The sequence below is a fragment of the Haplochromis burtoni genome, unplaced genomic scaffold (genome assembly GCF_018398535.1).
Source record: "Haplochromis burtoni strain Fernald_Lab_line unplaced genomic scaffold, NCSU_Asbu1 Contig_107, whole genome shotgun sequence".
Taxonomy (NCBI): Eukaryota; Metazoa; Chordata; class Actinopteri; order Cichliformes; family Cichlidae; genus Haplochromis; species Haplochromis burtoni.
The window spans coordinates 1,468,657-1,496,495 of NW_024582468.1; the positions used below are offsets into that span (position 1 = coordinate 1,468,657).

Here is a 27,839-nt window from a genome sequence, read left to right on the forward strand (position 1 = left end):
AAAAGATTCCTTCGATGAACCGCATTAGTTTTCCCAGTCAGTGCAGGGAAGACCTTCATCCTCTGACTCTGACTCAGGAGAGGCCTCCTTGATTCTCCTCAGAGCCTCGTGAATGCTGCGGGTCAGAGCGTCGGCCGAGTGGGGGAAGCTTTTGGGATGACGCTGCTGCTCCGGTCTGGTCCGTACCTTCCTAAGCCGGACGCCCTGTCGGATCTGAGCCAGGATATTGTTGCTGTCGTCATCCGGATCCGGGCCCAAGACCCGCAGCTCAGCCTTCCTCAGGTGGAAACTGCCCCGCTTGAGTGATGCCAGCACCTCATCCATGGGAGAGCTCGCTGAGAACACAGGGCAGAGACAATTAGCCTCACATTGTTTAGGCTTGGTTCGCCGTTTAGCACACAGCCAAACAACCTACTGCTGACACACAATTTAGCTCCAACCTCTGTTTAAATACACCATTTCCTGTGACTGATAAAATGCTTCAATTACCTCATTTAAAAGTAGGTACCGAATGAGTGTTATGTGCCTTACATTAAACATTTGTAGTATTAACCAACCATGAAGGTCTCTACTGCAATGAAAAGTTCCCTGCCCACCTCTCCTCCACTGCGACGAGTCCAGAGAAGCCGTCTTCCGCAGCTTTTTCCTCGCCGTTAACAGCTGGCTGCTGTCAAAGAATCGAGGGGAAAATGGAGCCAGCGGGAGCGAGGTGGAGTCAGACTCGCCTTTCTGGTGTTGAAGCGTGACGGCTGTGAGGTTCTTCTGCTGGTCGTCCTCTGAGGTGGGAAGTGGTGGAGGAGGCGGAGGAGGTGGCGGTGGAGGCGGGGGAGGGGGACCCAGTGAAAAGTTTGACGGCGTGGCTGAGAGTGGGGGCAGCGATAGGAAGGGAGGCGAGGGATCGAGGCCTTGGAGGTCGACCGCAGGTAAAGAGACGCTGTCGCAGCCGTACGCGTCCGGCGGGAGAGGAGCAGAGAGTTCTGGGAGATCTGAGATGCAGTCGGTCTGAACGCCGGCAGCCTGGGTGCTGGGCTGCTGCCCAGCACGCCTCCGACTGTGAGTCTGACTCAGGCGCAGGCGGCTTGACTTTAGAGTCACCTGGCCTGGATACCTCTGTGTGGGGAAGCAGCAAGAAAGAAAGTAAAGCTGAAGGACTGAGTGCAGTTTAAGCAACATTACACACATGATTTTGCTTTAACCTCCTAGGACCTGGCGTACACATATGCGGACATCACAATTTGGGTTATTTAGACCAAAATACTACATTTTGCTCTACAAGTGCCTGATATCCACTTACGAGGACATTATACTGCCACTGTTTTATTGAAATTTTAAACAAATATCCTCATATGTGGCTCTCACTTTTCTTAGAAACAAAAATCAGATTCTTTGTTTTTACATCCATCGGGTCCCAATCAGCCCAAATATCAAAGAGAAATTAAAAATGCATGCTGTGGAAGAGTTCGGGTCTTAGGAGGTTAATGTATCAAGACTATGTAGATGTCACTACAAGAACATAAAACACTGTGGACAAACACAAAATCATCTTTTAACTAAAAAAACGAAAAGTTACTAATCATTGGTGTTTGAGGAGGATTCAGTGAAGGTTCCTCCTCAGATGACGTGTGTGTTTATGTTAAGTCCTCACCTGCTTGAGGCTGCGAAGCCTGTCGAGTGTCCTCTGCCTCTCCTGACTCACTCTGGCGTTTCGCTTAGCTTCATCATCTTCATCTCCCTTTTCACAGAAACAGCAAATGAGATGAATGTGTTGTAGCAGGGTGAGGAACAATTGCTGCTTTCACTGCTTTGGTATCGATATTTGAAATTTGTCTCGCAGCAAGCTCTAAATCAAAAAAGTTCGATCATTGCCACAGAATATTTGCCATGTCTGTGAGCATCAAAGTGGACTCCCTGTTTTCTTTCTGGTGCTATAAAAATAAAACTGCATTGAATTAACTGGTAATAGCATCTCTTCATTTACTGACAGAGTAGAACAGTGAATATATAAATCCTATCCCTTGCAGCCACAGATAGAAGTTTCTTACCTGCTGCAGCTCCTGCAGGGATTTGCTGTCAGTATGGCTACCTTGGCGCTGTTGTATCTTCTGCTTGTGATTGATGATGCAGATTTCCTATTTGAGGAAGAACAGAACACAAACATAATGTTATTATAGACAGACCTGTCAAACTGATCCTTAACCCACAGGAGATAAAGCACACGACCGTATCTTTATCCATCGATAATTCACCTTCTTATTTTTGAGGTAGACTTTCTTGGCAGTGATGCGGCCCCTGCGGGCCTCGAGCTGCCGGGTCCTCTGCTGCAGGGTGCAGAGTTCTTCTTCTCTGAGGGGTGACGGTGGAGTCGTGGGGTCTTCTACACCCTTCATGGCATCAGGACTCTCAAAGGTATCGTAGTACACCACCTCATCCTGTCGCTCTGGCAGAAAATCAGAAGACATTGAAGATTCAAATGCTGCTTGTGCAGCTTATACAGCTCGTAACAATGGCTCGAGGATTTGATCTCTGACTGACTATGAGTAGAAGAAAAAGTGGTACTGAGTGATAAAGTCAAAGCAGGACAGCTGTGGTGCCACGGGATAAGCAAAGGACTTAACTGGAGGATGAGGTTGGAAACCAATGAGAAGCCAAAACATTTTGTTTTATACTTGAAAACCACATTTTTCAGCACATGTAAGCATCAGTCACGGGTCTGACACACTGAGCTATAACAGAAAAAGAGAAAGAAAAATAACAAGCTGAACCAAACCATCTAAAGAGATGCTCACCTGTCATCTGCCTGCGCAGACTCTGCAGCTGGGCAGTGAGCAGCAGCTCCTCGCAGCGCAGCACCTCGGCCTGAATGTCATACAGTTGCAACTGTAACTCATAGTACAGCGCCTCCAGCTGGTCCAGGCGAAGCATGGCATCCTCCCCACCCTGTAGACTCTGCATCTACAACAACAACCACAGAGACTATTTCAAAGGCCAAAGGGCACCGTCCACAGGATTTTCCAAAAGCTCTACCTGAGTGACTGTGCATTTATATTTCAAATTAACAGATCCGGTGGAAGCTGAGCCAGTGTTTGTGTCTTCTCTAAGTGCTATGCTACAACACACAGACCAGGTACATTTTTAGTTTTAGTGTATTTTCAAATGCACAGCAAACATTTGACCTGACAGTCATTCCCAGTGAGTCATTTCCACTCCTGCAGACCAGGAAGTTGTTCCCTCCATTACAGGATGCCACAGCCATGAGCTCATTTTTCCAACACGGCTATTATCTCGAGTTCTTCTCTTCTGTTAACTTCACTATATCCATGTCCTCTTATTGTGGCTTCTTAAAAACAAACCTGACGGAGCACCACCTTTTCAGAACACACCCAGATACACTTCAGAATTTTGACACCGATCTTGGTCCACACATGTGATTTGTTTTTGGGGGGTTTTTCAGCAGCATCAGCATGTTATGTTTTACCTCCTCCTTCAAGCCATGTTTCCTCTGTTCCAGGCAGATCTCTTTGGCCCTCATGAGCTGCAGAGTTTCTTTGGAAACGGCAAACTGCAGCCGCTCCATGCGTTCAACCGCCGCTGTCCACGCTGACTTCCCAAACTTTCTCTGGTCAGCTCGCATCCTCTCGTATAGAGCTATAACGCATACAGTAAAGAAGTAAGTGAAAAGGGCTAGAGCTGCAGAGATTAGTCAGCTAGTTATCTGACAAATGATTAGACATTTAAACAGCAGTTTAATGACCATAATTGTGGTTAATAGTTTTGAATCATTTGGAGCAAAAAGAACATGTGAAAAAATGGTTTGGCCTAAACGCTATAGTTTATTTCTGGAGCGTTAAATGCCTAAAATGGACAAACCAGCAGTGCTGTGCTTTGACTTGAAATCCGAAGTAAATAAAGCCCATTTGAGGAAAAACACATTTTTATTCCAATTCATAGCAGAGAAGGTTTGAGGATTAAAATGTGTCACGAGTCAGGGTGGAGTGTATGTTAATGACTTTGGTATGCCAGAGGTTGGAGATGAGAACAGAGCCAGAATGTTTTATTCTCACATGATCTCTAAGCGCTCTCTTATGAAGTAAACATACTTTTATAAAGGTTCAAAGGTCACCACAAAAACAACGCCACACATTGTTTTCTGAAGAGAGAAACTAGCCTCCTGTGTGTGTTTACCTTTCTGAGACCGAGTTGTGGTTTCAAAGAACTTGACAGTCAGGTCTTGAATGGAAAGCACTGCGGCGTGAGCCTTCTTCTGCCACTCCTCGTCCTCTTTTCTCAGGCTCTCCACACGACGAGGGCCGAGTCGCTCAGTCTCCAGAGAAATCTGGCAAGAGTTAAGGCAGCTTGTTAGAACAGCTTAAATGTACAGTACTTAGATCAGGTATCATCAGTGAGGTAACAAGAGTTTGTATAGGAAGATTTTGCAACACATGTTGGTATTTATGTCTTGGTCTTACTGTTCTTTAATAATGTTTTTTTTAGTCTATCTTTGTTTACATTTTGGCAAACAGGCTCCAATTAAATGATGCCAAACTAGCAGCTGTCGGTTCCTGTTTATGTATGTTTATGTATACTGGATTACTTTGAAACTGTAGAAAACTAAAAATATGTGTAAAGCACATTTCAGAGTTAGATGGAGATTCCCAAGCAGTTTTATGACCATCGTAGACTGTATATAAAAGATGGACGCAGCTTCCTGGTCTGAAATTTAAAGCAGACGAGGAAGCTCCTATTAGGCCACAGTTTTGTTTTTTTTCCTGATGAGTTTATGGACTTGATAATTGAATTTCAAGCAAGAAGCAACATTCTTGTGCCAAAAACTTCAGCTCTAACTGCGATTTGAGCCAATCCCTCTAGACTCACACGTCACAAAACCCAACTTCAGAGCATTAGAAGGCATGTTCACACACACACACACACACACACACACGTTTATGTATATATAAATATAAAAGAGATCAATTTTTCAATCCCAGCTGGGCTAACTTGGCCCAAAGAGAAATCCATTGCCTTAACTGCCTCTTTGAGCTCCCTTTTGTTTGAAGAACACTGGCATGCACCTGTTCTGATCATTGTATGCCCCGCCTTCCTTTCTCCAAATGCCACTTCACGTATGCCAGTTTGAAAACCACCACAAAAGACCATCTATAGCATTCTGAAATACCAGGAAGTCACAGCAGATGGTGATAACAAAAAGGAAATGGCTTAGGCGCGTCTGTGCACGCTTATACAGTGACACTGACCCAGTATACTTGTGAACAATAAATAAAACGATACATGCACAGAGGTCTTTTTTTTCCTCCTGCCATGTGAAAAAAAGAGTAAGAAAAAGAAAAGCGGTGTCACGTGGAGTTGTGTTCTGGGTGTTGAGGGAGAAATACAAGCCCCTCTAAGAGAGGGCAGGGAACAAAATGTACACACAATATAAGCTAAACTCCTTGCGAGGGCCTCCTGTGCATGCAGTCGTATTTCAATATCTTGATGCAAAACAGATGTGCGTAGGTGCTCAAAAATAAACAAGACTATAATAATCCCAATCAAAGCCCAAAGGCTTTGATTTATGTTAACCAGCATACTCTGTGCTTTTATTCTTGTGCAAGTGAGGCACAAGAACAGGGAGTGGTTCGGGGGTGAAACCGGGAGCAAGCGGGGGAGGAGAGTCTACATCAAAAGAAAAGAAAAAGTCTGGCAGGAACAAATCTTAGAAAGTATATTATTTATTCACCTAAAAATTACAACAACATGAGGAAACAAGAGCAAGGTTGCCTTTTAGCAGGTCGATCCCACCTGGTGAAGATGGACAGACATTCACCAGCCTCCTTTCCTTTACCTCTTTGCATGCCATCACTGACTTTGTCCCTGCTGACCTCGGCAGCAAATCAAACTGAAGAAAACATCTCTGCATAAAGTTGGCTCTTGATCATCAGTCTGTTAGACTGGTTTTATGCAAAGCTGAAACGCATCCAGACAACTGACAAAATGCATCACCTGCTCTACGAGTGAAGCAGGCCAAAGCCCGTTGAAATGTAACACAAACACTAGCATTTGGGGAATTTCCTGAAATGTGCATTGTTTGAATATACTTGGTGTCTGATCAAAGTCTCAGTAAGTTATGGAAATAAAAGAAGTGCGGTGCAAACAAGTGATGATTCACACCTGTAAAGTTGCTCGGAAAAGGTGACACATTCCTATGACTAATATACATTTGGACTGTGAGCCAAAAGTAGTAAAGGAGTTTTACATTTTAGTTACATGTCAGCTTTGAAATGCTTTCTGCATGTTTGGCTGTCTGAAAAACAGGCCAAGTAGCCACACAAATAAAATTAGCATCCTTTTTCCCCCAGCCTGCTCCCTTCTAGCATTTTATCACTCACTTCCTGCATACAGTTTAAAAATACAAAAAACAATGGTGGTGGGGGTTGGGGGGGGAGTTACGTCTGTTAACACCTCTGGTCATGGTGTCATACAGTGATATGTCAGCCCTACTTAAAACAGAGGTGTGACGCCATTTCCCACGCTAAAGTGCTGGGATTACAGGACGGATGCTGTCACGGTAGCCCTTATCTCATTTGATTAAAATAGCATGACTGTGGTAGATACGAGGCAGTCTTCATCAAACAATTATTTATAATTATTTGAAAAACCTGCAGTTCCTCCAAAGAACCAATTTTAAATCGTATCGTGAGGCACTTTGTTACTAGCATCCTGTTGCAAAAACACAGGAGTGAATGTATTAAAAAAAAAAAAAAAAAAAAAAAAAGACAACACAGTTAACCAGGGATAAAATATAATTTTTTGGACCAGGAAGGTGATTCTCAATCAGATATTAGCTGAAAACTTGACATGTGCAGCGTGTCCTTCACATCTACAGGAAATGAACAGTATCTGAAAGTCACGTCCTGCAAAGAACTGACACAGGCCTGGGACGTGCATCTGGCCTAACAGTCGATCAAGCAACTGTTTCCCGAAGCCTTATCAGAGATACTCTCAGTGGGAGGGTGGCCGCCAGGAATCAATCTTAAGGATGGGAAACAGGCCAAACTGCACAAGAACTGGATTGAAAATCAGTGCCAACATGTTTTATGAATTACTGGATCAAAATTTTACATCTTTAGTCATCAGTATGTATTGAGGAGGTAAAAACAGAAGTACAACAGTGAGTGTCTACAGTCATCTGTAAAACATGGTGGTGTCTTGGTCATGGTTTGGAGCTGCTGAGAAGGAAGTCCTTCAATATATGATTTATTTAATTAACTTTGAACTTAAACATTTAGACCACAAAGAAAAAATGAGGACTTCTATAACTAGTAAAAAAAACAATTAGATTAATTGCCTAATCAGCTAATTTATGTGCATAGAAATGTTTTCTCTTAGCCCCTTTCCACTATTACCTACTCGGCTTGGCTCGGCTCAGTGTAAAGGGTTTTCCATTAGATGGTATCAACAGACAGGCTTCCACACATTGGCCAGTCACTGACTTCACTCCATGAGTCATGAGAGCGACTACGTCACAAAACCCGCCATTTTTGAAAATGGCTACACAAAAAAAAACCAACAACACCGCGGTCCCCAAGTTTGACGAAAAGCTGTACACCGAGCAGCAGGTATACCATCGCGTCGACGTCCTCCATTGTAGGGTTGTGTGTGTCGCATGCAAATGGCATCACAGGACTTTCAAGAGCATTGGTGTAATGACCCCAGGCACATTAGGTGACATTCATATGTAATGAAAGCCACCAAAACCGAGCCAAGTCGAGTCCCTTCGAGTCGAGTTGAGTAGGTACTAGTGGAAAATGGCTTTTTGAGTCACAGGAAATTAAAACAAAGCTGCCTCGGTGACACACTGAAGTAATGACAAAAGAAGTCGAGGAAATAAATGTTTTTCAGTGATGCAGGGCGGTGGAGAGGTGGAGCATAGATAAAAGAGCAGAAGAACTTAGCAGAGGTGAATCTAGTGTAGCATGTTGACAACTGTTGCCATGTTAGAATGAATACAATGTGAAACTGTAACTGGAGCTCACCATGGCACAAAACCATCTCTGCCATGCCACAGTGAAACCACATTTTTAATTCATGGCTGCCCTCTGACCTCCTGAGCAACAGGACACCCACGCTGGACTGCTCCGACATGCTACGGACAATGCACCGTTCACCAAAATGCCTGATGAGAGAACATTCATTCAATTTTCCATCAGCTTTTCGCTGTTTCTGGTAAGCTCAGATGTCTCCAGTTGAGAGCGTGAAACCCTTTAGCTGAAAATTCACAGCTGAGCAGTAACAATGGTCAAATTAATGATTAAACACATATATTCATACATCTCAGCTCCTAGTTTGTCAGCAATATTCACTGCTTTCTGACATTTTACAGGCTAAACCATTTTAAAGTTAATTTAGGAAAAATAATGATCTCCAAGAAGATTAACCTAACTTTTAAGTACCAAAAAATATATCATGCGAGTATTAAATAATTTTTTTCCAATTCTCTCTAATGTGTAATACCTCTACCTGACAAGATTACACCTTACTTAGATTACTTTCAGACAGTCATTTCCTCTTATGTGATTCCATCTGATTATGTTAGCTTCGTATATGAATGGCAGTCTGGTCACTTTTCAGTAAAGGTCAAACATGCATCACTTTAAACTTTCAATACATCCTGAGTCTGAATGCACGTAGTCACATTAACAGCATGCACAGAGCTCTCCTCCATCTTCAGTTGATTAGCTCACAAGGGGACAATTTTTTTTTTTAGAGAAATCATCATCATGTCAGGGGCAAAAAAGAAAGGAAAAGAAACTGTTAGACTGTTTATTAAATATCCGGCTACTTCAACATTTGCAAACATATAAACAGAGTGAAAAAGATGGTTTGCTTGCTTTTAGTTGCCACATCCACTCACAGGCCTCTATTCTAACTATCACAGATTTAAGACGTTATCAAATAAAGCTTTACAATTTCAATAAGGAGAACAGAGTCTGGCTAATGGAACTCTTCCTGTTCTTTGGAATCTCATGTACAGAACATTATATACCGCAAGTACTATGCATGGTTACATTACTGTTGCAGGAACACTTACATGAAGCCATAAAAGTGACATGTCTGAATAACAGGACGTCACCATTTAACAGACTGATGAAACCAGCATTGTTGTTTATTTAAAAGGGCTCCGCTGTAACATTGCAGCGTGTAGGTCCTTGAAGCACTTTGGTCTTTTCACAATAACCTCATACATGCCATGTGTATTACTGCATTCACACTTGCAGATGAGGTCAGAACAGGTTATAATACTAGCACCCGTCTGCCTTTTTCCTCCTCACCTTTACGACAACAAGCAGGATGCAAACTGCATGTAAGTGACAATCTCCTATGTGCTGATTCCCTCTTACACCTCTTCCCCTTTCTTCACAAAGGAGAGAATCTCCACAAACCCCTGACTCATCAGTTTGAAAAAAGCCAGCTCCCTTTAGTCTGTATCAAGGTATCATTTGCATACAGCTTTGTTTTCAGCCGTTGGATCGCCCTGAAGGGAGCAGGTGGTACAGCTGGAAAAACTTGGGCACATGAAGCACATGGAGAAAATAAAAAAGGTTTGAGGTAAAAGTTGAAATAGTTGCATTCATTAGACACTACATTAAAGTTCAGGTTTAACATCATACCACACACAGACTACCAAACAAATGCTGAAGGATTTGTTTTCAGCAATGTAGCAGATCTATAAAACCTGAGGAATTAAAAGAAAGTAACAGAAAGTCCGACTCTCAGACTCTCGCTGATTGTAAAACACCTGAAAAATCTTGGGGTAAAGAAGAAGAAGCAGAAGAAGAAGAAGAAGAAGCAGAAGAAGAAGAAGCAGAAGAAGAAGAAATGTAATCTTAGGAAAACATTTTGATGTTTACCTGTTTTTATTTATCTATTTTATTCACAATCACAAATTCTCTATTTCATATTTCAACAGTTAAAGCAATATTATAAACATTACTATGTAGTATATAAAAATGCTGTCATGGGCTAAGCTTGCCACATGCTGGACTACATTTCCCATAATGCAATTCATAAGCTCTTTAATTCAACAAAACGCCATGCTTTTATAGCCCCACCTACCCACCCGCAGCACAACAGTTTGTATTGCAGCATTGTAGTAATCTACACAAAAATGTACAAAATGTCAGTGAAGGCTTCACACTTTGCACAGTTCATCAGAAACACATTGCTTATTTCTACTGGATTTTTTTTTCCACAGCATAAACAAGACTGCTAATCTTAAAACATAAGACTGCCAACACAGCTTAAAGGATTAGTTAATCTGCATTAATGGGTTACACAAGTTATAAGCAAAAAATATTCACTGGTCATGGCCGGTTGTGTCAAATGTAAAATATTCACAATTTTTACTATTTTCTACCTTTTTTCCTTGGTGCTTTGCACTCTCTTGCTCAAAAGAAAGATACAAAAAATATAAATAACTAATTGGCTATAGCAAAATACCAGAAGCTTTGAAAGATAAAATACTTCTCTTAAATTTGAAAAAAGAAATCTGTAGATTTACTGATTCAGAAATATTTTTCTTATTGTCAATAAATAAAAAAGACCAACAATCAATGACGTGTTAGCCCTCCTCTAAAAACAGGTTGTGAAAAGAAAGATTTTTAGTAACACTAACTTTACACTTTATTTACAGGAAACTATTTTAGGTTATAGATAAATCCATGAAGCCTTTGGTAGCTGGACATTTATAACAACAAACTACAGTTTATATTTGACTCAGTTCCACTAAGTGCAACACTGATGTGTTTTTAATATATCTGACAACAGTGGAGTTTTGCGTACAGCGAGTAGAAAAATGTACTAACACTTAAAATTTAGATTTTTTTTTTCCTTTTTTCCCTAACTATTGCAAATATTTAGACTTCTCCTTAAAAAAAAGTGCAAAGGGGAAAACAGTGAAATATCTCACTTAATATCAGCATCCGCCCAAAAACCATCATAACACACACTCAGAAATCACACCCAAGACACACACACACACACACACACACAGGCACTTGTGTTGTTAGTGACAAGATGCCGAATAAGCATGCTGTGAAAGGCATGTTGACAATGTAAAATACTCACAGCCCAACTGTGGGTGAAAGACTGAGACAGTCTATGAAAGAGAGAACAAAAGACAGGTAGAGAGATAGTAATAGGGACTGTATGGGACATTATTTCTATTGTCCATTAAATTAATGTCCATGAAACGTGCCTAACATGCGTTGTGCTTATCAGTGTAGACTGACTCTGTTTAGAAATTAATGGCAATTATTTACAAACATTCACCAATCTGTCTGACAGTGTTTGCCATCAGTCTGAGCTAGACCACAACTATTTGGATACAGGATGACTCCCAAGAGACAACCCAGGCAGTCGCCTTGTGATCAAAAGTCAGGGATGCTGCATGACCAGTCTGTGGGCAATCAGGTGATCACCCTGACCACTTTTGTGGCTGAATGTAAAGAAATTCAGTGCAATCACAGCAACCTGACCTAGTTGCAAGACAGTTGTTGTCCTATTTTTACTCTAGCTAACTTCTAGTCTGATTGTCTTGGCTGAAAATATGAACTATCATATTAGTGAGAAATCAGCTGAATTATCCAATTTTCGATTGAATTTCAATGTTATGTATATCACTTCTTATCCGCTGAGCTTTTGGACAAGTGTACGAGAAGCAGCTAGAACTCTGACCTACTGACTGAGCAGGCATGTGCCTCCTCCTCTCCATGAAGTCTGTGAGACAGTAGGGATTAGTCTGTGGATTTACTTCCCTTTCCAAGCCTAATGAAGAAAAGCAACAAAGACAGAGCAGAGAAAGAGAGTGGGAAACAGAAGGCTGTGCTGAGGCTGCAGAATTACTGAGTGGTTTAGTGACTGCTGCAATAATACTTATGCTGGTTAAGCTGCTCTGCGCTGGGGGAAAGCCTCTCTGCTGATCCTCTGACCTCCACAGCCCCCAGTAGCAAATGCATAGCGCAGAGCGGCTACTACCCAACCATCAATACCACTGCACCCAGCCTAAACACCTAACACTGCTGGTCAATGCACTTGGCTTAGAAGTGTAGGCTCATCATGCAGCGGTTCAGGGATCGTTTTCCAGCACTAATCAAACCATAGCAACAGCACTTTAACTGCTAACATGCACCACTGTAGAGCACGCCGACCAGTTAGTCGGCAATAGCTAGTGCTAAACCTACTTAAATCAAGCCCCTCAAACAGATGGTATTTGTATCAGTGTGCCTGTGTGTATTACCTTAATCTGCTGTCGGCGCAACATTGCCAGTTCCCTCATGTCCCTGAAGGGCTGAAGCAGGTAGTGATAGAGCTGAGTTGTGGCTTCCAGCAGCTCTCCATACGCTTCGTCCTCCTCCGGGTACACCTGCAGCAGCTCCACCATGCTGTCCATCGCTTTGTGTTTATCCAGCACCTGGAGGTAAAATGTGCATTGAACAGTACAGTCAGACAAACAGTCCACACAGTGAAAAACACTGCACTGGAGTAAAAGGTTGCTGATGCGAGAAATCTCTTTAATAAATTCCACAATAATAACCCAAAAGACTAAACATTTCAGGCTTTACAAAGCCCTAGTGGTTGCCAGTAAAGACCAAAATCTAGACTAAAAGTGCCACAAATAATAGTTTTATAGTTTTTACAGGCTTGTTAACCACTAATTACTGTACTCTGTAGCTTTTAGCTGGGTGTAAATACAGGGAGTGCAGAATTATTAGGCAAATGAGTATTTTGTCCACATCATCCTCTTCATGCATGTTGTCTTACTCCAAGCTGTATAGACTCGAAAGCCTACTACCAATTAAGCATATTAGGTGATGTGCATCTCTGTAATGAGAAGGGGTGTGGTCTAATGACATCAACACCCTATATCAGGTGTGCATAATTATTAGGCAACGTCCTTTCCTTTGGCAAAATGGGTCAAAAGAAGGACTTGACAGGCTCAGAAAAGTCAAAAATAGTGAGATATCTTGCAGAGGGATGCAGCAGTCTCAAAATTGCAAAGCTTCTGAAGCGTGATCATCGAACAATCAAGCGTTTCATTCAAAATAGTCAACAGGGTCGCAAGAAGCGTGTGGAAAAACCAAGGCGCAAAATAACTGCCCATGAACTGAGAAAAGTCAAGCGTGCAGCTGCCAAGATGCCACTTGCCACCAGTTTGGCCATATTTCAGAGCTGCAACATCACTGGAGTGCCCAAAAGCACAAGGTGTGCAATACTCAGAGACATGGCCAAGGTAAGAAAGGCTGAAAGACGACCACCACTGAACAAGACACACAAGCTGAAACGTCAAGACTGGGCCAAGAAATATCTCAAGACTGGTTTTTCTAAGGTTTTATGGACTGATGAAATGAGAGTGAGTCTTGATGGGCCAGATGGATGGGCCCGTGGCTGGATTGGTAAAGGGCAGAGAGCTCCAGTCCGACTCAGACGCCAGCAAGGTGGAGGTGGAGTACTGGTTTGGGCTGGTATCATCAAAGATGAGCTTGTGGGGCCTTTTCGGGTTGAGGATGGAGTCAAGCTCAACTCCCAGTCCTACTGCCAGTTTCTGGAAGACACCTTCTTCAAGCAGTGGTACAGGAAGAAGTCTGCATCCTTCAAGAAAAACATGATTTTCATGCAGGACAATGCTCCATCACACGCGTCCAAGTACTCCACAGCGTGGCTGGCAAGAAAGGGTATAAAAGAAGAAAAACTAATGACATGGCCTCCTTGTTCACCTGATCTGAACCCCATTGAGAACCTGTGGTCCATCATCAAATGTGAGATTTACAAGGAGGGAAAACAGTACACCTCTCTGAACAGTGTCTGGGAGGCTGTGGTTGCTGCTGCACGCAATGTTGATGGTGAACAGATCAAAACACTGACAGAATCCATGGATGGCAGGCTTTTGAGTGTCCTTGCAAAGAAAGGTGGCTATATTGGTCGCTGATTTGTTTTTGTTTTGTTTTTGAATGTCAGAAATGTATATTTGTGAATGTGGAGATGTTATATTGGTTTCACTGGTAAAAATAAATAATTGAAATGGGTATATATTTGTTTTTTGTTAAGTTGCCTAATAATTATGCACAGTAATAGTCACCTGCACACACAGATATCCCCCTAAAATAGCTAAAACTAAAAACAAACTAAAAACTACTTCCAAAAACATTCAGCTTTGATATTAATGAGTTTTTTGGGTTCATTGAGAACATGGTTGTTGTTCAATAATAAAATTATTCCTCAAAAATACAACTTGCCTAATAATTCTGCACTCCCTGTATAGTTAAATCAATAGTTAGTCAATCAGCAACAGATTTAATGATTAAATAGTGACTTAAGTCTTTTTTTTTTTTTTTTTTAAGTAAAATTCTCTAAGTTGACTGGTTTCAGTTAAGGTGAATATTTGCTGGTTTCCTGATAGTAAAGTGAGTCTTTGGGGCCTTTAGCTCTATTACAGATCACCCAAAATACCTGAGAAAGTATCGGGCAGATATATTAGTAATGACACTGTTAGTCGTCCCTAATTTTCAGCAAGCATCACTCAAACCTGAGTGCATGGTGTATTTGTATTTGTTAAAGCTCTTAAGCTGTTTATCAGGTGCATGTTAGTGGGTGAAAAGAGCACCAGGACAGTGTATGAAAAATATCACCAGTGGGTTTTTTTTTTTAATGACTGGATATGTGACCTATAAAATCAGCATGTGTATTAAATGGAGCAGGAGAAACCTGGTTATTCACATATCTGTTTACATAGTAGATTTCTGATATTCTGTGTGCACCCATGTGTTGACTTCTCACCATCACAACCACTATCTTATTCACCCACAGAGACAGATCGGAACCAAGGATAAGAAGTTAATTATTCACTGTGTCCTGGTCCCGATTAGTACTACAAGTAACACAGGCACGTTTCTGAAAAGCAGAATGTGTACGTGTCTGCATGTTAGTCTGCTCAATAAAATACACAAAGATACCATGATTTCATATAACTAACATACTTGGAAAATATACCAACACACCTATTTGTCAGTCTACTTGTCCTGCAACTGGTGCATTGAGGACATTGGAAAGTTGTGTGAGCTCAGAAATATGTGCATGTTAGAAAAATTTGAACATTATCATTAAAAGCTTTAAATTGATTGTAATTTAATGCCAATGACATGCATCTTTTCATAATTAGGCATGTCATTTTGACTCTTTATAGATATTTTGGTCTAAGTAGTTTGAGTACTGAATTATTACTCAACTACAGTCCTGTGACAAAGTCTCAAATGACCCTAATTTCTGTATATTTTGCTAGGAGAATGGGAAATTGTTGCAAACATACATGGAAATACACTACAGAAGCAAATCGGAAAATCAAGATTGCATGACCATCTTTATTCAACATAGACTGAACTCGCTTATGCAAGCCTTCAGGTAATGTCTTCAAGAAATAGTTCTCTGGGCTTCTTGAAGGACATCCAAATCTCTTCTTTGGACCTTGACTGCCTTTTGTTGTGTTTAGAGCTGTGCAGCCAGTCAGACACTTTCCAGATAGTACTGCATGGTTTGATCAAAATATGGCACTTTACAATACTGATAAAAACCTGCTGCCACTGATTTTCAGTTCTTATGCAATTTCGCTTATCTCAGCCTTTCCTTCTCATTTACCTTAAGAAGGGCTTCTTGACAGTCACAACTGAGACCATTTCTGATATTCCGTTCACCAAGTTTCCAGCTAATAGCTCTTTGGGAATCATTGTTTTCTATATTCTATACCTATACTGGGAACAAATTCTGTGTTTTTGTGATAGTGTGCTTGTAACAACAGTTTAAAATTGGCTCTTTGCTAGGTTATCTGTCATTTGTAGATAGGCTTTTTTGTCTGAAGGACAAGGATAAATGTAAAGTGGCTTAATAAACCAACACAAAAGAAAAACACTTCTCTGAAGTGGTCAAGTGCAAGGGCTGGACTGGAAAGAAGTGACAAAGCAGACAATGTCCAAGGAAAGACTTTGAAAGACCTTCAAAAAACTGGTAAAACTTTGCTCCAAAATACTTAACCTTCCTCTTGCATGAGGGTCGGCAGTGGCCCTTTTTTTAGGTTTTAAATGCATAAAAGTGGATGTTAAATTTGTTTATTTCAACAAGACATTAGACTTTGTCAGGAATCTCCATTTAAGCAAAACAAAAAAAAAACTGAATTTAACTAAATTATAAAAAGTTCTGGTGAAAATGATGACCTTTGTGTGTTGGGGTTGGTTTCGACACAGTTATAATATAAGACTATAAAACTAAAAAGTTTTATGATTTCGGTTTTAGTGCTAAAACTGAAATCATAAACACACTCTGAGCTCTCCCACACTATCAGAGAGAGAGAGAGAGAGTACACATCTCCAGTTTGTAGCATACAAAAATAAGAAGATTTACAATAAGCCAAACTCTTGATCGTATCTTTGCTAAAGATGAGAGGACACAAAAAGCATAGCAATATAATTGACCATCTTTCTGAGGACAATAGATTATCAACCAGAGAACAAAGATACATCTGATGATGTCGTCACATGTGCTAGAGCTGCTCTCACTTCTGCTGAAACATACAAATCCAGAAGTGTTGACATATCTCCATCCATCCATCCATCTTCATCCGCTTTATCGGGGGCCGGGTCACGGGGCAGCAGCCTAAGCAGAGAAGCCCAGACCTCCCTCTCCTCAGCCACCTCCTCCAGCTTATCTGGGGGAACACCAAGGCGTTCCCAGGCCAGCCGAGAGATATAATCTCTCCAGCGTGTCCTGGGTCTGCCCCGGGGCCTCCTCCCGGTGGGACATGCCCGGAACACCAACTCCAGGGGGCATCCTTGTCAGATGCCCAAACCACCTCAGCTGGCTCCTTTCGATGTGGAGCAGCAGCGGCTCTACTCTGAGCCCCTCCCGGATGGCCGAACTTCTCACCCTATCTCTAAGGGAGAGGCCAGCCACCCTTCGGAGGAAGCTCATTTCCACCTCTTGTATCCGCGATTTCGTTCTTTCGGTCACTACCCACAGCTCGTGGCCATAGGTGAGGGTAGGGACGTAGATCGACCGGTAAATTGAGAGCTTTGCTTTTACACTCAGCTCCCTCTTCACCACGACGGACCGGTGTAGCGTCCGCATCACTGCAGCCGCCGCACCAATCCGTCTGTCGATCTCCGGCTCCCTTCTCCCATCACTCGCAAACAAGACCCGGAGATACTTGAACTCCTCCACTTGGGGCAGGAACTTGTCCTGACCTGGAGTGGGCACTCCACCCTTTTCCGGCTGAGAACCATGGCCTCAGATTTGGAGGTGCTGATCCTCATTCCCGCTGCTTCACACTCGGCTGTGAACCGTTCCAGTGCGAGCTGGAGGCCCTCACCCGATGAAGCCAACAGAACCACATCATCCGCGAAAAGCAGTTGTTGTTGACAAAAGCAGTTGTTGACATATCTTTTTAGTCCAATAACTCCTGGCTTACATGGTAGGGTAATTGCTACACATGTCATCAAAGTGACGCCTGGGATTACCTGGTTTGCTGTGACAAGAATAAGTGACATCAAGACACGTTTTGATCCGTTTATGCCATTGTCATTTTTTGAAGGAACAAAAGTCCATGGCAACATTTGGAATGGCATTGATGAGAATACCTGGATGCCTATAATGGTGTTCTTCTTGCTGGTGTGTACAGATCCAGCAATGAGAACACTGATAGTCTTAGGGACACATCAACAGGCAGAACTATTTTCCAGACTACAATGTCACTTCAGACCTTCGGAATAATATCAAGAGTCCTCAGACTTTACAACACCGATACTAGAGCAACATCTGACAAGCTTGCTCCCATTAGGAACGGATGCAGGTCTTTCCACTGACTGATGTTCAACCCTGAGGTGACAGTAGATGAACATTTTGCCCCTTCCCATGAAAAATGCACCTTGTGGCAATACATGCCCAGTAAGTCAGGTAATACGACATTTTGTGATGTGATGCAAAAACTAGCTATGCATAGAACTGTGGAAGATGCGGAAAAGGAAAACCAGTGAGTAGCACCCCTGAGAAAATTCAAGGAAAACATCTAATCTTTGATACGATAACTGGACTGCAGGGGTCACAATGTGACAAATTCTTTACCATCTATGATACTGGACAAGAACTATCTGCCACAGATAAAAACAATACAGGTATAAAAGCTACTTTTGGCTGCTCCTTTATTCACCAGGGGTTGCCATAGTAGGTAGCTCCCATGTTTGATTTGGCAGATGTTTATACCAAATGCCCTTTCTGACACAACCCCCAAGAGGTTTGTGTTTCCCTTTGAAACAAAAAAATAGTATAGGTATGATTACAACTAAGAGAGCCATTGAAAAGAAAAAAGAAATCCCTCTATAACATGTAATGTCAGTCATAAATTACACTACTTCATCACTGTAGTCACTAAAAAGGTGTTCTCAGTTAAGGTTTATTGATTCTGGAGCTGCACAATTACACTGCAAGTTAGAAGAAAACAAACAAAAAAACAACAAAAAAAAAAACCACTGTTGGTTTTAATTTGTTGACTTAAAATTTAAACATCCTAAGAAGCTTTTGCACAGCTGACATTCAGACTTCAAAACACATGGCGGGGGATCCTATTACTATGCGTGCTGGTTCACTGTCAGGGCATACTGGGACACTCGGTGGAACTGGGTCATTATTAACATTAGTAACTCCACCCTTGTTTCCCTTCTGTCCGGAATATGTGATGTGAAAAAGGTCTATACTGTGGCTTATTCCATGACAACGTTAACCTTTGATTTTTTTTTATTTTTTTTTTACTAGAAACTATTGCCAAGTTAATTCTGTTATCTGTAGAAAAGGGCTAATGTTGCGACACTGGAGTCACTTGCTGCACCAAATGTGGGTCTAATTTTGATTCATGATTACAGTCAGGTCCAAACAAAAGCCCTTTCAAAGCGCAAAGAAAAAAATCCTAGTAATCATGTGTAAGTGCAGGCACACTAGTCTGCGTGGTCAGGAATGATGCCATAAAATACATTGTTTAAGTGCAGTACAAGACAAATAAATTGGCCTCTACTGTTGCTGATTCATACCATATGTCCAAGCGTCCACAGACACTTCATTGTTCCAGAGAAAATAACCATTAAAACAACTATTGTTCACAGGAAATACAATTCACCTCCCAGCTCTCAGAAGCCAGCAGCTTCAGTTCACACAGCATAATACTTCTCCTTCACGTCTGCCTCAGATAATATTGAAATGTACCACCACACCAATCGTCATCCAAAGTAGGGAATAAAGTGATCTCGCTCTGCAGAAACAGATAGATATGAATAGAGACTCCTATATTAACTGTGGGCTGAGTTTCCACAGCCCTCCACAGTGGGTACTGGGGTAGACACTACACGATTCAGCTCCAACACTGCTCCTACTGTTTACTTTAGCTCTGCGTAGCCCTGGAAACCAGTGCCCAGCCGTACACCCCCTGCAGCCACTGCTAGCCAGGAAAGCCCCTGAGCTAAATGAGCCGACTCTAATTCAGACTGGAGAATTTTAGAATAAATCGCTTAAGCTGGACTTGCACATTTTTCTTTTACAATTCCCATTTTTATAATGCAACAATTTCACTTCCTGCAGTGATGTCATTTTAATGGTCTGATATATTTGTTGGGAACAGTATAAGGCAAAGAGCTGCTGCTCTTGCCCTCCAAAGCCAACTGTATTACTTGTCTTAATTAGTTTTTGAGCAATTACCAATTAATCAATAAGTTAATGAACAGAAAAATACATGGGCTGCTGTTTTAATAACTGATTTTTCATCATTCATCATCACATTACAATCCTAGAATTAGGATTACAATACATTACAATCCTAGTATTGTAATGCTTATTTTTACCACAAGTGACATTATATTGATGATGAGCTGAATGTTGTCAGGTGTGGGGTGTATAGGTGTGTTAAGCTTTTCTTTTTCTTTTTTTTTCTTTTTTAAACTGGGACCAGTAAAACAGTATACTGTGCAAGCTTTTTGGCCTGCTGCTGGCCTGTTTGGTGACTGACAGAAAAAAAGAAAGAGCAGGTGAACTGACAGATCTTAAGATTACTTGAGCTAACAGCTACAACCCCGTTGCTTTCTAGTAGACATGCCTGTAGCATGCAGGGGTAAGTCTAAAGCTTATTTTATTGTACGGCACATGTGTCCTTAATTGTCTATAGTGAGCCTACCAAGAGGTGCTGTCAACCTACACAATCATGCTCCTGTGCAGTCCTCCAAAAACCCAACAGCATGTAGCTCAGTTGTCCTTACTGAGAGATATCTATTTCACTTCAGCTCTTTGTGTGTTATAACTTTACTCATCTCCACAGCTGACTGAAGGGTCAAAAACATCAAAAGCTGAAGCAGCCCACAGACTGATTGTACCACATATTTTGGGGACTGCTTCCATCTGGCAACAGCCACTCTCTGCAGGTAGACGGGCTGTTCGTAGCTTCCTACAGCCTGCCAACACACCACCAATGGAAAGCCATGTTCACCCCATAAAAAAGGGGAACAACATTTACCCTACTGCATTTACTTTTAAGTTACTGTTACCATGTTTTTTGCAGATACAGTTTTATAATATGAAATATAAATCTACTAATAAATTATGCTACATTCTTGTAGATTATGCTACCAGTATAACGTAATTACACATTTATAATGTAATTAAATGGGACTTTTTTGTGGGGGAAATAAATGGACTGGTATTCATATAACTACTACTCAAGTTGACCACTCAAAGCACTTTCTACTACAAGTCTCACTCACCCTATCACACACATTGATACAACGCTATTATCTATGCCTCTAAGTGCTTTGTCTAACACACGCACGCCACAATAAAAGCATGAACTACTGCTCCTGTGGGGAAAATAAATTATACTGAAAACTGCACAAATGAACTGGACTATTTGTTTGAACATCAGTCTGATATTGCCTAGTGTGATGTTGAGCATTTAGAATCCCCACGCACCGCATCCAAAAGCTCATCATTTAAGAACAATCCTATTAACTTTAATTTAAACTGTACTCAACTGCTGCGATCATAGTTTTTTGTTTTTTGACAAATTTAAAAGCTAACAATTATTCTTTCACATTGTAAGACAAAATTACTGTAACCCCTGCTTGGTCCATTTTATTGTGTACCCAGACATCAAACACACAGCTGAAGGCACCATCCAGGATTTCAGGCATTGCTCTCTTTTAAGTGCCTCTTATTATTACTCTGACTAGTTTACATATCATTTGCTTATGCCTTATTAGTGTTCTGCTCTTACTCTTGTTATTCTATATCAGCCTGACAATAAGAGTATATTGTGTGTATGTTTGCTTGTCTGCTATGGATAAATATGCATGTTTTAAAGCAGTTTGCAAATGAATAAACATAAAACCTATGTTAAGCCTTGCTGTTAAACAGAAGGCCTTCCAATGTGAAATGAGTACATAATAATTACAGGGACATTCCTGGTAATATGCACTAGAGTATAGCTGCAGTATACCAGCTCTGTCATCAGGACTTACTCTTGCTGCTGCTACATCTGCTCAGTCTTGCTGAAGCAGTTTCCCTTCTGCCTTTTAATTGAGATGTGAGGCAGGAAGAGAACGCCCTGACTGAGCAGAGACTGGATTTTAAAGCTCATTTGAAACTGAATGCTGTTCAGGAGTCGTCAATCAACAGACCTCAGGCCTAAATCTTTCAGGCAACTTGATTGGTTCTGGCTTTCTCAGCACAAAAGTTTCATGTAGTGATAGATGAAAATAGTAATGCCACCTGTAATCAACAGAGGTAATGTCAACTGGTTAAACACAACGTTTAAGATGCATTTTTAATATCAATAATTTGCATATTGTAACTATTATTTTACTTATTTTTGAGGAGTTGCTCTGACAAAAAATTGTCAGAAAAGTACAGCTTCAGCTCTATGTGTTCCCATTTTTAGCTCCAACAAGACAATACCAGCAGGCAAAACAGCAATTGTTGTGAACGTATCAGTTTATGTACAACTAAAAAGATGCGAGTGACACAAAATATAAAATACCCCTATACATAAGTGTGAATGAAGTAAACTGCTCCGTTCAGTAACTGTACAGCAGACTAACAACACAGCTGTGCCCGAGGCAAACATGCAGACACACCATAACAGACAAACTGTGGGCGTCCACAAAACATGCAGAAGCCACGTTAACCTTCAACATACAAAGGTCAAGAGGTCGCCCAGCAAAGAAGAGAAACTTGATTATTGTACACATTTAGGCCTGAATTTCAAACCACCCAGAGGAGTAGTTTAACTGTCAAAAAAATTTACAATGGTTGTACAGATTTAAACGTCACTGAGAAAACGATTACAAAAGATGTTGCTTTTTCATATATATCACAACAATAATATATGTGATACATATATTTGCATTTATTCAAATGACAAGCATGTTGATTGCTGGATTCCTTCTTGACTGTTTTCTCAGACTACCAATCGCTATATAGACATTGGCAACTTGGGCATACAGGACTACACACATGAAACAAGCAACTAATCCCTTTTTCATTATTCTTTATTGTTTTGCTATATTTATTTGTACAAATGAAAAACTTTACATCAGTACTTTTGTCTTTGCCTCACAATATATTATAATCTAAACCTGACTTATAAAACTCTACTATTTTCACTGTTATAATTAGAGTATCATCTATAAACAACAGTCTAATTTCGATTGCACAATCTACTGATATTTTTGCTTTAATGGAAGGAATTGTCATACTTTTCTCATTTTGGTGACTACATATGGCTACATGGTTTATTTTGTCAAATATAACAGTTTACAATTCAGGAAATACTAAATTTTTAAGTATCTGAGAGGCCAGAGAAAATTTAAAGGTTTCATCTAGTCATGTTCAAATTGATCAAAACATACTGGAAGTGGGTCAATTTTCCAAAAATAAACAAGTAAAACCTTTGAAATTATTTGATATATGGAGCTATAATTTCACAGCCTTATATATGTGCAAATTTTAAACCATAACATTTCCAGGCAAATCAGAGGTGCTTGAGCAGAAAATGTTCTGATCTGAGATAGAATGACTCTTATATGATACCTGTGGCTTAGATTTTATAGTAAACACTATAGCGTGATTTTTTACGTCTGCTTTCACTTTAATCTCTCTGCGCTACAATTGTAGTTAACCTCCCATCACCTTTTGTTCCCTTCACATCCTTGTCATCGCAGAACAAGAAAAAAAATGTTACATTTTAACTATTAACTTGCAATATGTCAGGTCCCCTGGCAATAAGCTGGATTTCGTATGGCATCAGACCACAGATAAGGAAAAACTGGGAAAGTGTCAAAGTACAATTATTAAGAGCAGTGATTTTCAGTCTGAAGCTTTTCCAGACAAACCAAACAATCAGGACAGGCTATTCAGTGTTTATGCCAAATCAGAAAAAATGACATAAACTGGCATTTTAAAGGGCTCTGCGTAATGCAGTCAAGTCATTTATTTACTATACAGGTAAAAAAACCTAAAAATATTGTTTTATGTGATGAAAATTATCATTCTTGGCAAGGATTAAAAAGTAAAATTTTCTCTGTTTCTGTTGCTTGGATAGAGCAACATAATTAGTGGAGTACGGAAGCACATTACTATAAGATTACCATATCTTTATGGCAAAAAACCGTAAACTTTACTTGAGGTAAAATGACATGCCCTCCTTTTCTCCCAATATCATCATGCTATTAAACCAACTACAGCCCTGAAAGTGTTGGAACCAGGTCAGCATACTTAAAGTCAAAGTTCATCATGACTGAACCTGGAAACTTGGGAACAAGTACAATCCAATAAAACAGAGTAAATATTAGATCTGTTGTTGACACTATAGTGTTCCAACGTGAGGCTGCAGCTTATGATTTGAGCTAGATTATATTTTATTGTTATGTATTAGTAACTGAGGAGTTCTTCCACATGAGTGTGTTGGATAAAATAACAAATAACACTAATTACACATCAAAGGAAGAGTCATCTTTGCTGCTACTAAGAGCTGCCCCATCTTTCACTTAGTTCCATTATCGATTAATCTAACAACTGTTTCCCTGACTAGATTTTAAACACCTGATGAGAGCTGTATGTAATGACTGCTGCTCTTTTTATAAAAACAAGTTCAAACAAAACTCATTCCTGTTTCCTCTGAAGATGTGCCCTGTCACATATGAATCACTAAAGTAATTAAGTATTCCTTGCTCCTTGATTACCAGCTGTTTACTGGTTTGGTGCATCAGTCAGTTAAAACACTCTGGAGGTTAACATTTTTTTCCTGAGGCTACAATTATGATCATAACTTACACCTTTATAGAGGATCTGGCACTTCACCTTGCTTTGCCACTCACATCAGGCTACAGACATGAAATATAGCAACATAGCTGGGCTAAATATACACCTTCATCTGTGTAGGATTACACTGAAGCAATCTCGACAGCTGTGGTGACACATCATTCCTGTAACTCCACCTCTTTTTGTTCTCCTGTTTTTCTATGTAACTCCCTTCCAATGGTTCAGCCAACTGGAGTGTAATGTCTGGCCAGACCAGATCATATTACTGGCTTGTGAATGTGCAGCAACAGATGGTAGATCACAGGAGGGGAGGGGGACAAAGGAAGAGGAGGGAAGAGAACCAGCAGCCTTAAAATTATAAATGGACTTAAAATTATACCAAAATTGCCCCGTTTATAAAAAAAAAAACAAAAAAAACCCCAAAACTACCTTTCCATGTAATGTCAGGCTGCCATTAAGAGTGTACTTATCAGATCTCACATCATCAAGTACTAAAAAGCTTGATTCCCTGCTTTTATTTAAAAGCAAGTCAGACTTCATGACAACTGAATAAGTTACTTCACCTCTTGCATGCGTCTTTTGGCCCTCTCCAGAGCATCTTCATAGCCTTTCTGCCTCAGCTCACTCAGACTCTCGTAGTACTCCTCGGTGTCGTCGCTCTCTGAGAAAAGCACCTGTGAGAGGATCTTCCAGCCGCAGGTGTCCAGGGCATGACCCAGGTACACCTGCAACTGATAGCACAGGGCGTCCGTCTCCCGCTGTGACATCCCGGGCGGACCGAAAAGGACAGTCCACACGCCAGACTGCTCCTCCGGGAAAGAGGGCAAACAAGGCTCTAGGTCCGAGTTGACGGCGCATAGTTGGAGGTGGGCTGCTCTCAGTTCCTGGAAGGAGAACAGTCCAGCCCAGCTGAAGTCTTCGCGGTTACTGGCCTCGATGTCACCTGGGTCTGCATCATCCGGAGACAGCGTGACATCCACTGGCTCCAGGATCTCCATATCCGTTATCTTGGGTGTCACAACGTCCCATGTCCCTAAAGTGTGACTTACGCACTCATATGACTTTGAACTACCGGCTTTTAAAGTCTTCCTGTCTGCGTTGGCATTTGTTGTGGGTTTCCCTTTGGGGACAGAGTGCGGTCTAACTTTACCCACTTGGCAGACTCCATCTTTCTTCGCCGTGACGGGACTTTTTGTGTGTTTTTCAGCCACGCAGGCACCGGTGGGAGGAAGCCCAGCGATTGGGCCACAGTCGACGTCCAGTAAAGTGCTCCGTCTCTGCACGGTTCTGTTGTGGCAGGTTATGGCGAACTTTCCCTCGACGTCGTTCCAGGCCACAATGAAAACAAATTTATGTCTCTCTTTTTCGTCGAAGACTTTGGGCCGGACGGACACCCATCCGGACTCTAAGTTATCCTCCATGATGAATGACATCTCATCCAGCCAGTAAAAAAAGACACTTAGATATGCGTTAGCCAGAGGAAAAAATCTTCCCTGATGTCGAGGCTAAATGCTACTCGTAGCCACCGACAGCAGACCCCACGTTTAAAAAAAACACAAAGTAAGATTTGGCAGAGCTACAGCGAACAAACCGACGAGCTAGATTAAGAGATGACACAAAGGCTTTCTTGCTTTGTTAACCCGCTGTCTGTTGCGTGTAAGCGGCCGAAAGCGCAGCCAACGTCGTTGTCCCTCCTCCAAATGGTCGGATTTGGGATTCCGACATGAAGAAGTTCAAGCAGCCAAACGCACTCGGACACCGCGGTCTAATCGAAGGAGAGAAGTCGGCTTCATATTGCGGCAGCTAATGTCCGTTGCCATGACACCTGGGCGCTCACCTGCCCGATGCTCGCGCTGTCTTGAATGTGCAGCTCTTTGTCCGCTCTCAGACAATGCCGTCGCGCGACGCACATCGGCTCTCGATGTCACGTGTGAGCTTCTGTTTACAAGCAGAAGGTGCGTGCGTGTTTGTCCGGGGAGGGATTTAACTGGTGACCCCCCCTCCCTCCGGTGTTGCATTCCATCTCCACGATGAAAATGGTAAATATGATGCTCCTAGAAAATGTCGATACCGTACTGACATGCAAAACGATCTTTGAGCAAATTGTTAGTTAGTTGACTAATATTTCTTTATCTCTACAAAACTACAAAAATATCTCTTTATCTCCCAATAATATGCATTTTAAAAGACGTTTAATGATGCATAAAATGTACAATATGCTAATGCTGGTTAACTATATCCGCTAGTCTCTCTTTATACCATGCGAACGTGAAATATATCAATTTATCATTAAAAAGCAATGCAAAGTCTAATATTTTATCAGATGCATTAAGCGTGACATGTCTTTCTATCACAAACTTTTATTCTTTTCACAATTCTTTTTATTTTTTGGATATTTTTAAACACAGTCCAGTTGTACATACTACATCCTTAAAATGTTTTGTTCATTACATTAAAGTGTTTAACGTTTTTATTACGCGTACACTTTTTCCACCTGAACCCTTGAAGGCAACATAACAGTCCGTTTCTTTTAACAGCTTAATAAACCAAACGGCACACAAAGACAGAAAACTGTTCCACGCAAACTACTTTTTAATTCAGTAACTTTACGTGTTTAATTTTTAAAAAGTGTTCATTACGAGTTGTACTCTTTTGTTTTTTTTATCTCTATTCCTCTGTCTCTTTTCCTCACTTGCATACGTGCACGAGGAGCATAAACATCTGCACGTGGGCAAATCCATGACGCAAATACGTACAGAACGTGTTTAGTGCCAGACTGCGTACGGTAAGCGAACTGGGTCAAAACAGGTTTATGCACCATTTATTCTCTAAGAAAGTTAATTTTCGCATGCAACTTTAAAATCAATCTAGCGACTAGAAAAAAAAATGTAGAGTGGGGCAAAGATTACCTTTATGGTGCTTTTAAAGCTACTAGAAAAAACACACAAAACTGTATGTAGAACCAAGTGGGTTAGTTTACTAAGGGCCTTTTCCAAAATCTTGCTGGTGCTTGACTTATATTTAGAATCTTTTCAACTTTTGATTTCCTCTGAGTGCAAACTTCAGTTCTGTTAGTCACTGCAGAGTATTTGTAGAAATATGCCAGCCTTTGTTGACAGTAAGCTTGAGATGGAAGATGTGCGAGGATTCAAAGTACGATGAGGCAAATCTCAAACGTGAATATGAATGTAAAATACAATCAACGGCAGAAATATTGGCATTGATTGTATTTTTTATATGTTTTGTTGTTTTATTATTTTTTTTAATTATATTTGAGGGGGGAAAGTAATCTGAAAATAAATGCATTTCCTGCTTTTTAATTCTCTGCCTCTTCTGGTAAATCTTGTGAAAACACATTGAAAAGACATTTCAATGTAGTTCACCAGGTGAAGGTCATGCATTATTGCCATTAAAATTTGGATCAGTTGAGTCAGTGTGCGGAAAGAATACTT

The 27,839-nt window shown here is 41.0% G+C and overlaps 1 protein-coding gene across 1 annotated transcript; it reads right to left on the reverse strand.

Moving 5' to 3' along the window:
- On the reverse strand, positions 1 to 26,373 carry jmy (junction mediating and regulatory protein, p53 cofactor). Its single transcript, XM_005929828.3, has 10 exons — positions 24,951 to 26,373; positions 12,293 to 12,466; positions 4,183 to 4,333; positions 3,476 to 3,645; positions 2,787 to 2,952; positions 2,247 to 2,437; positions 2,043 to 2,129; positions 1,646 to 1,732; positions 597 to 1,110; positions 1 to 335 (listed from the first exon to the last, which is right to left on the reverse strand). Exons 1-10 carry the CDS (start codon positions 25,818 to 25,820, stop codon positions 25 to 27), a joined length of 2,721 nt encoding a protein of 906 aa, XP_005929890.1. The 5' UTR covers positions 25,821 to 26,373; the 3' UTR covers positions 1 to 24.
- Between the last annotated feature and the right edge of the window lie 1,466 nt (positions 26,374 to 27,839).

Bases quoted from the DNA above. Each gene is read 5' to 3' on its own strand.
- jmy (XM_005929828.3), bottom strand. From the start codon at position 25,820: ATGTCATTCATCATGGAGGATAACTTAGAGTCCGGATGGGTGTCCGTC. The intron at 1,733-2,042 runs GTAAGAAACTTC...TTCTGTGAAAAG, and splicing joins CCCTGCAGGAGCTGCAGCAG to GGAGATGAAGATGATGAAGC. The intron at 1,111-1,645 runs GTGAGGACTTAA...TTCCCCACACAG, and splicing joins GGCTTCGCAGCCTCAAGCAG to AGGTATCCAGGCCAGGTGAC.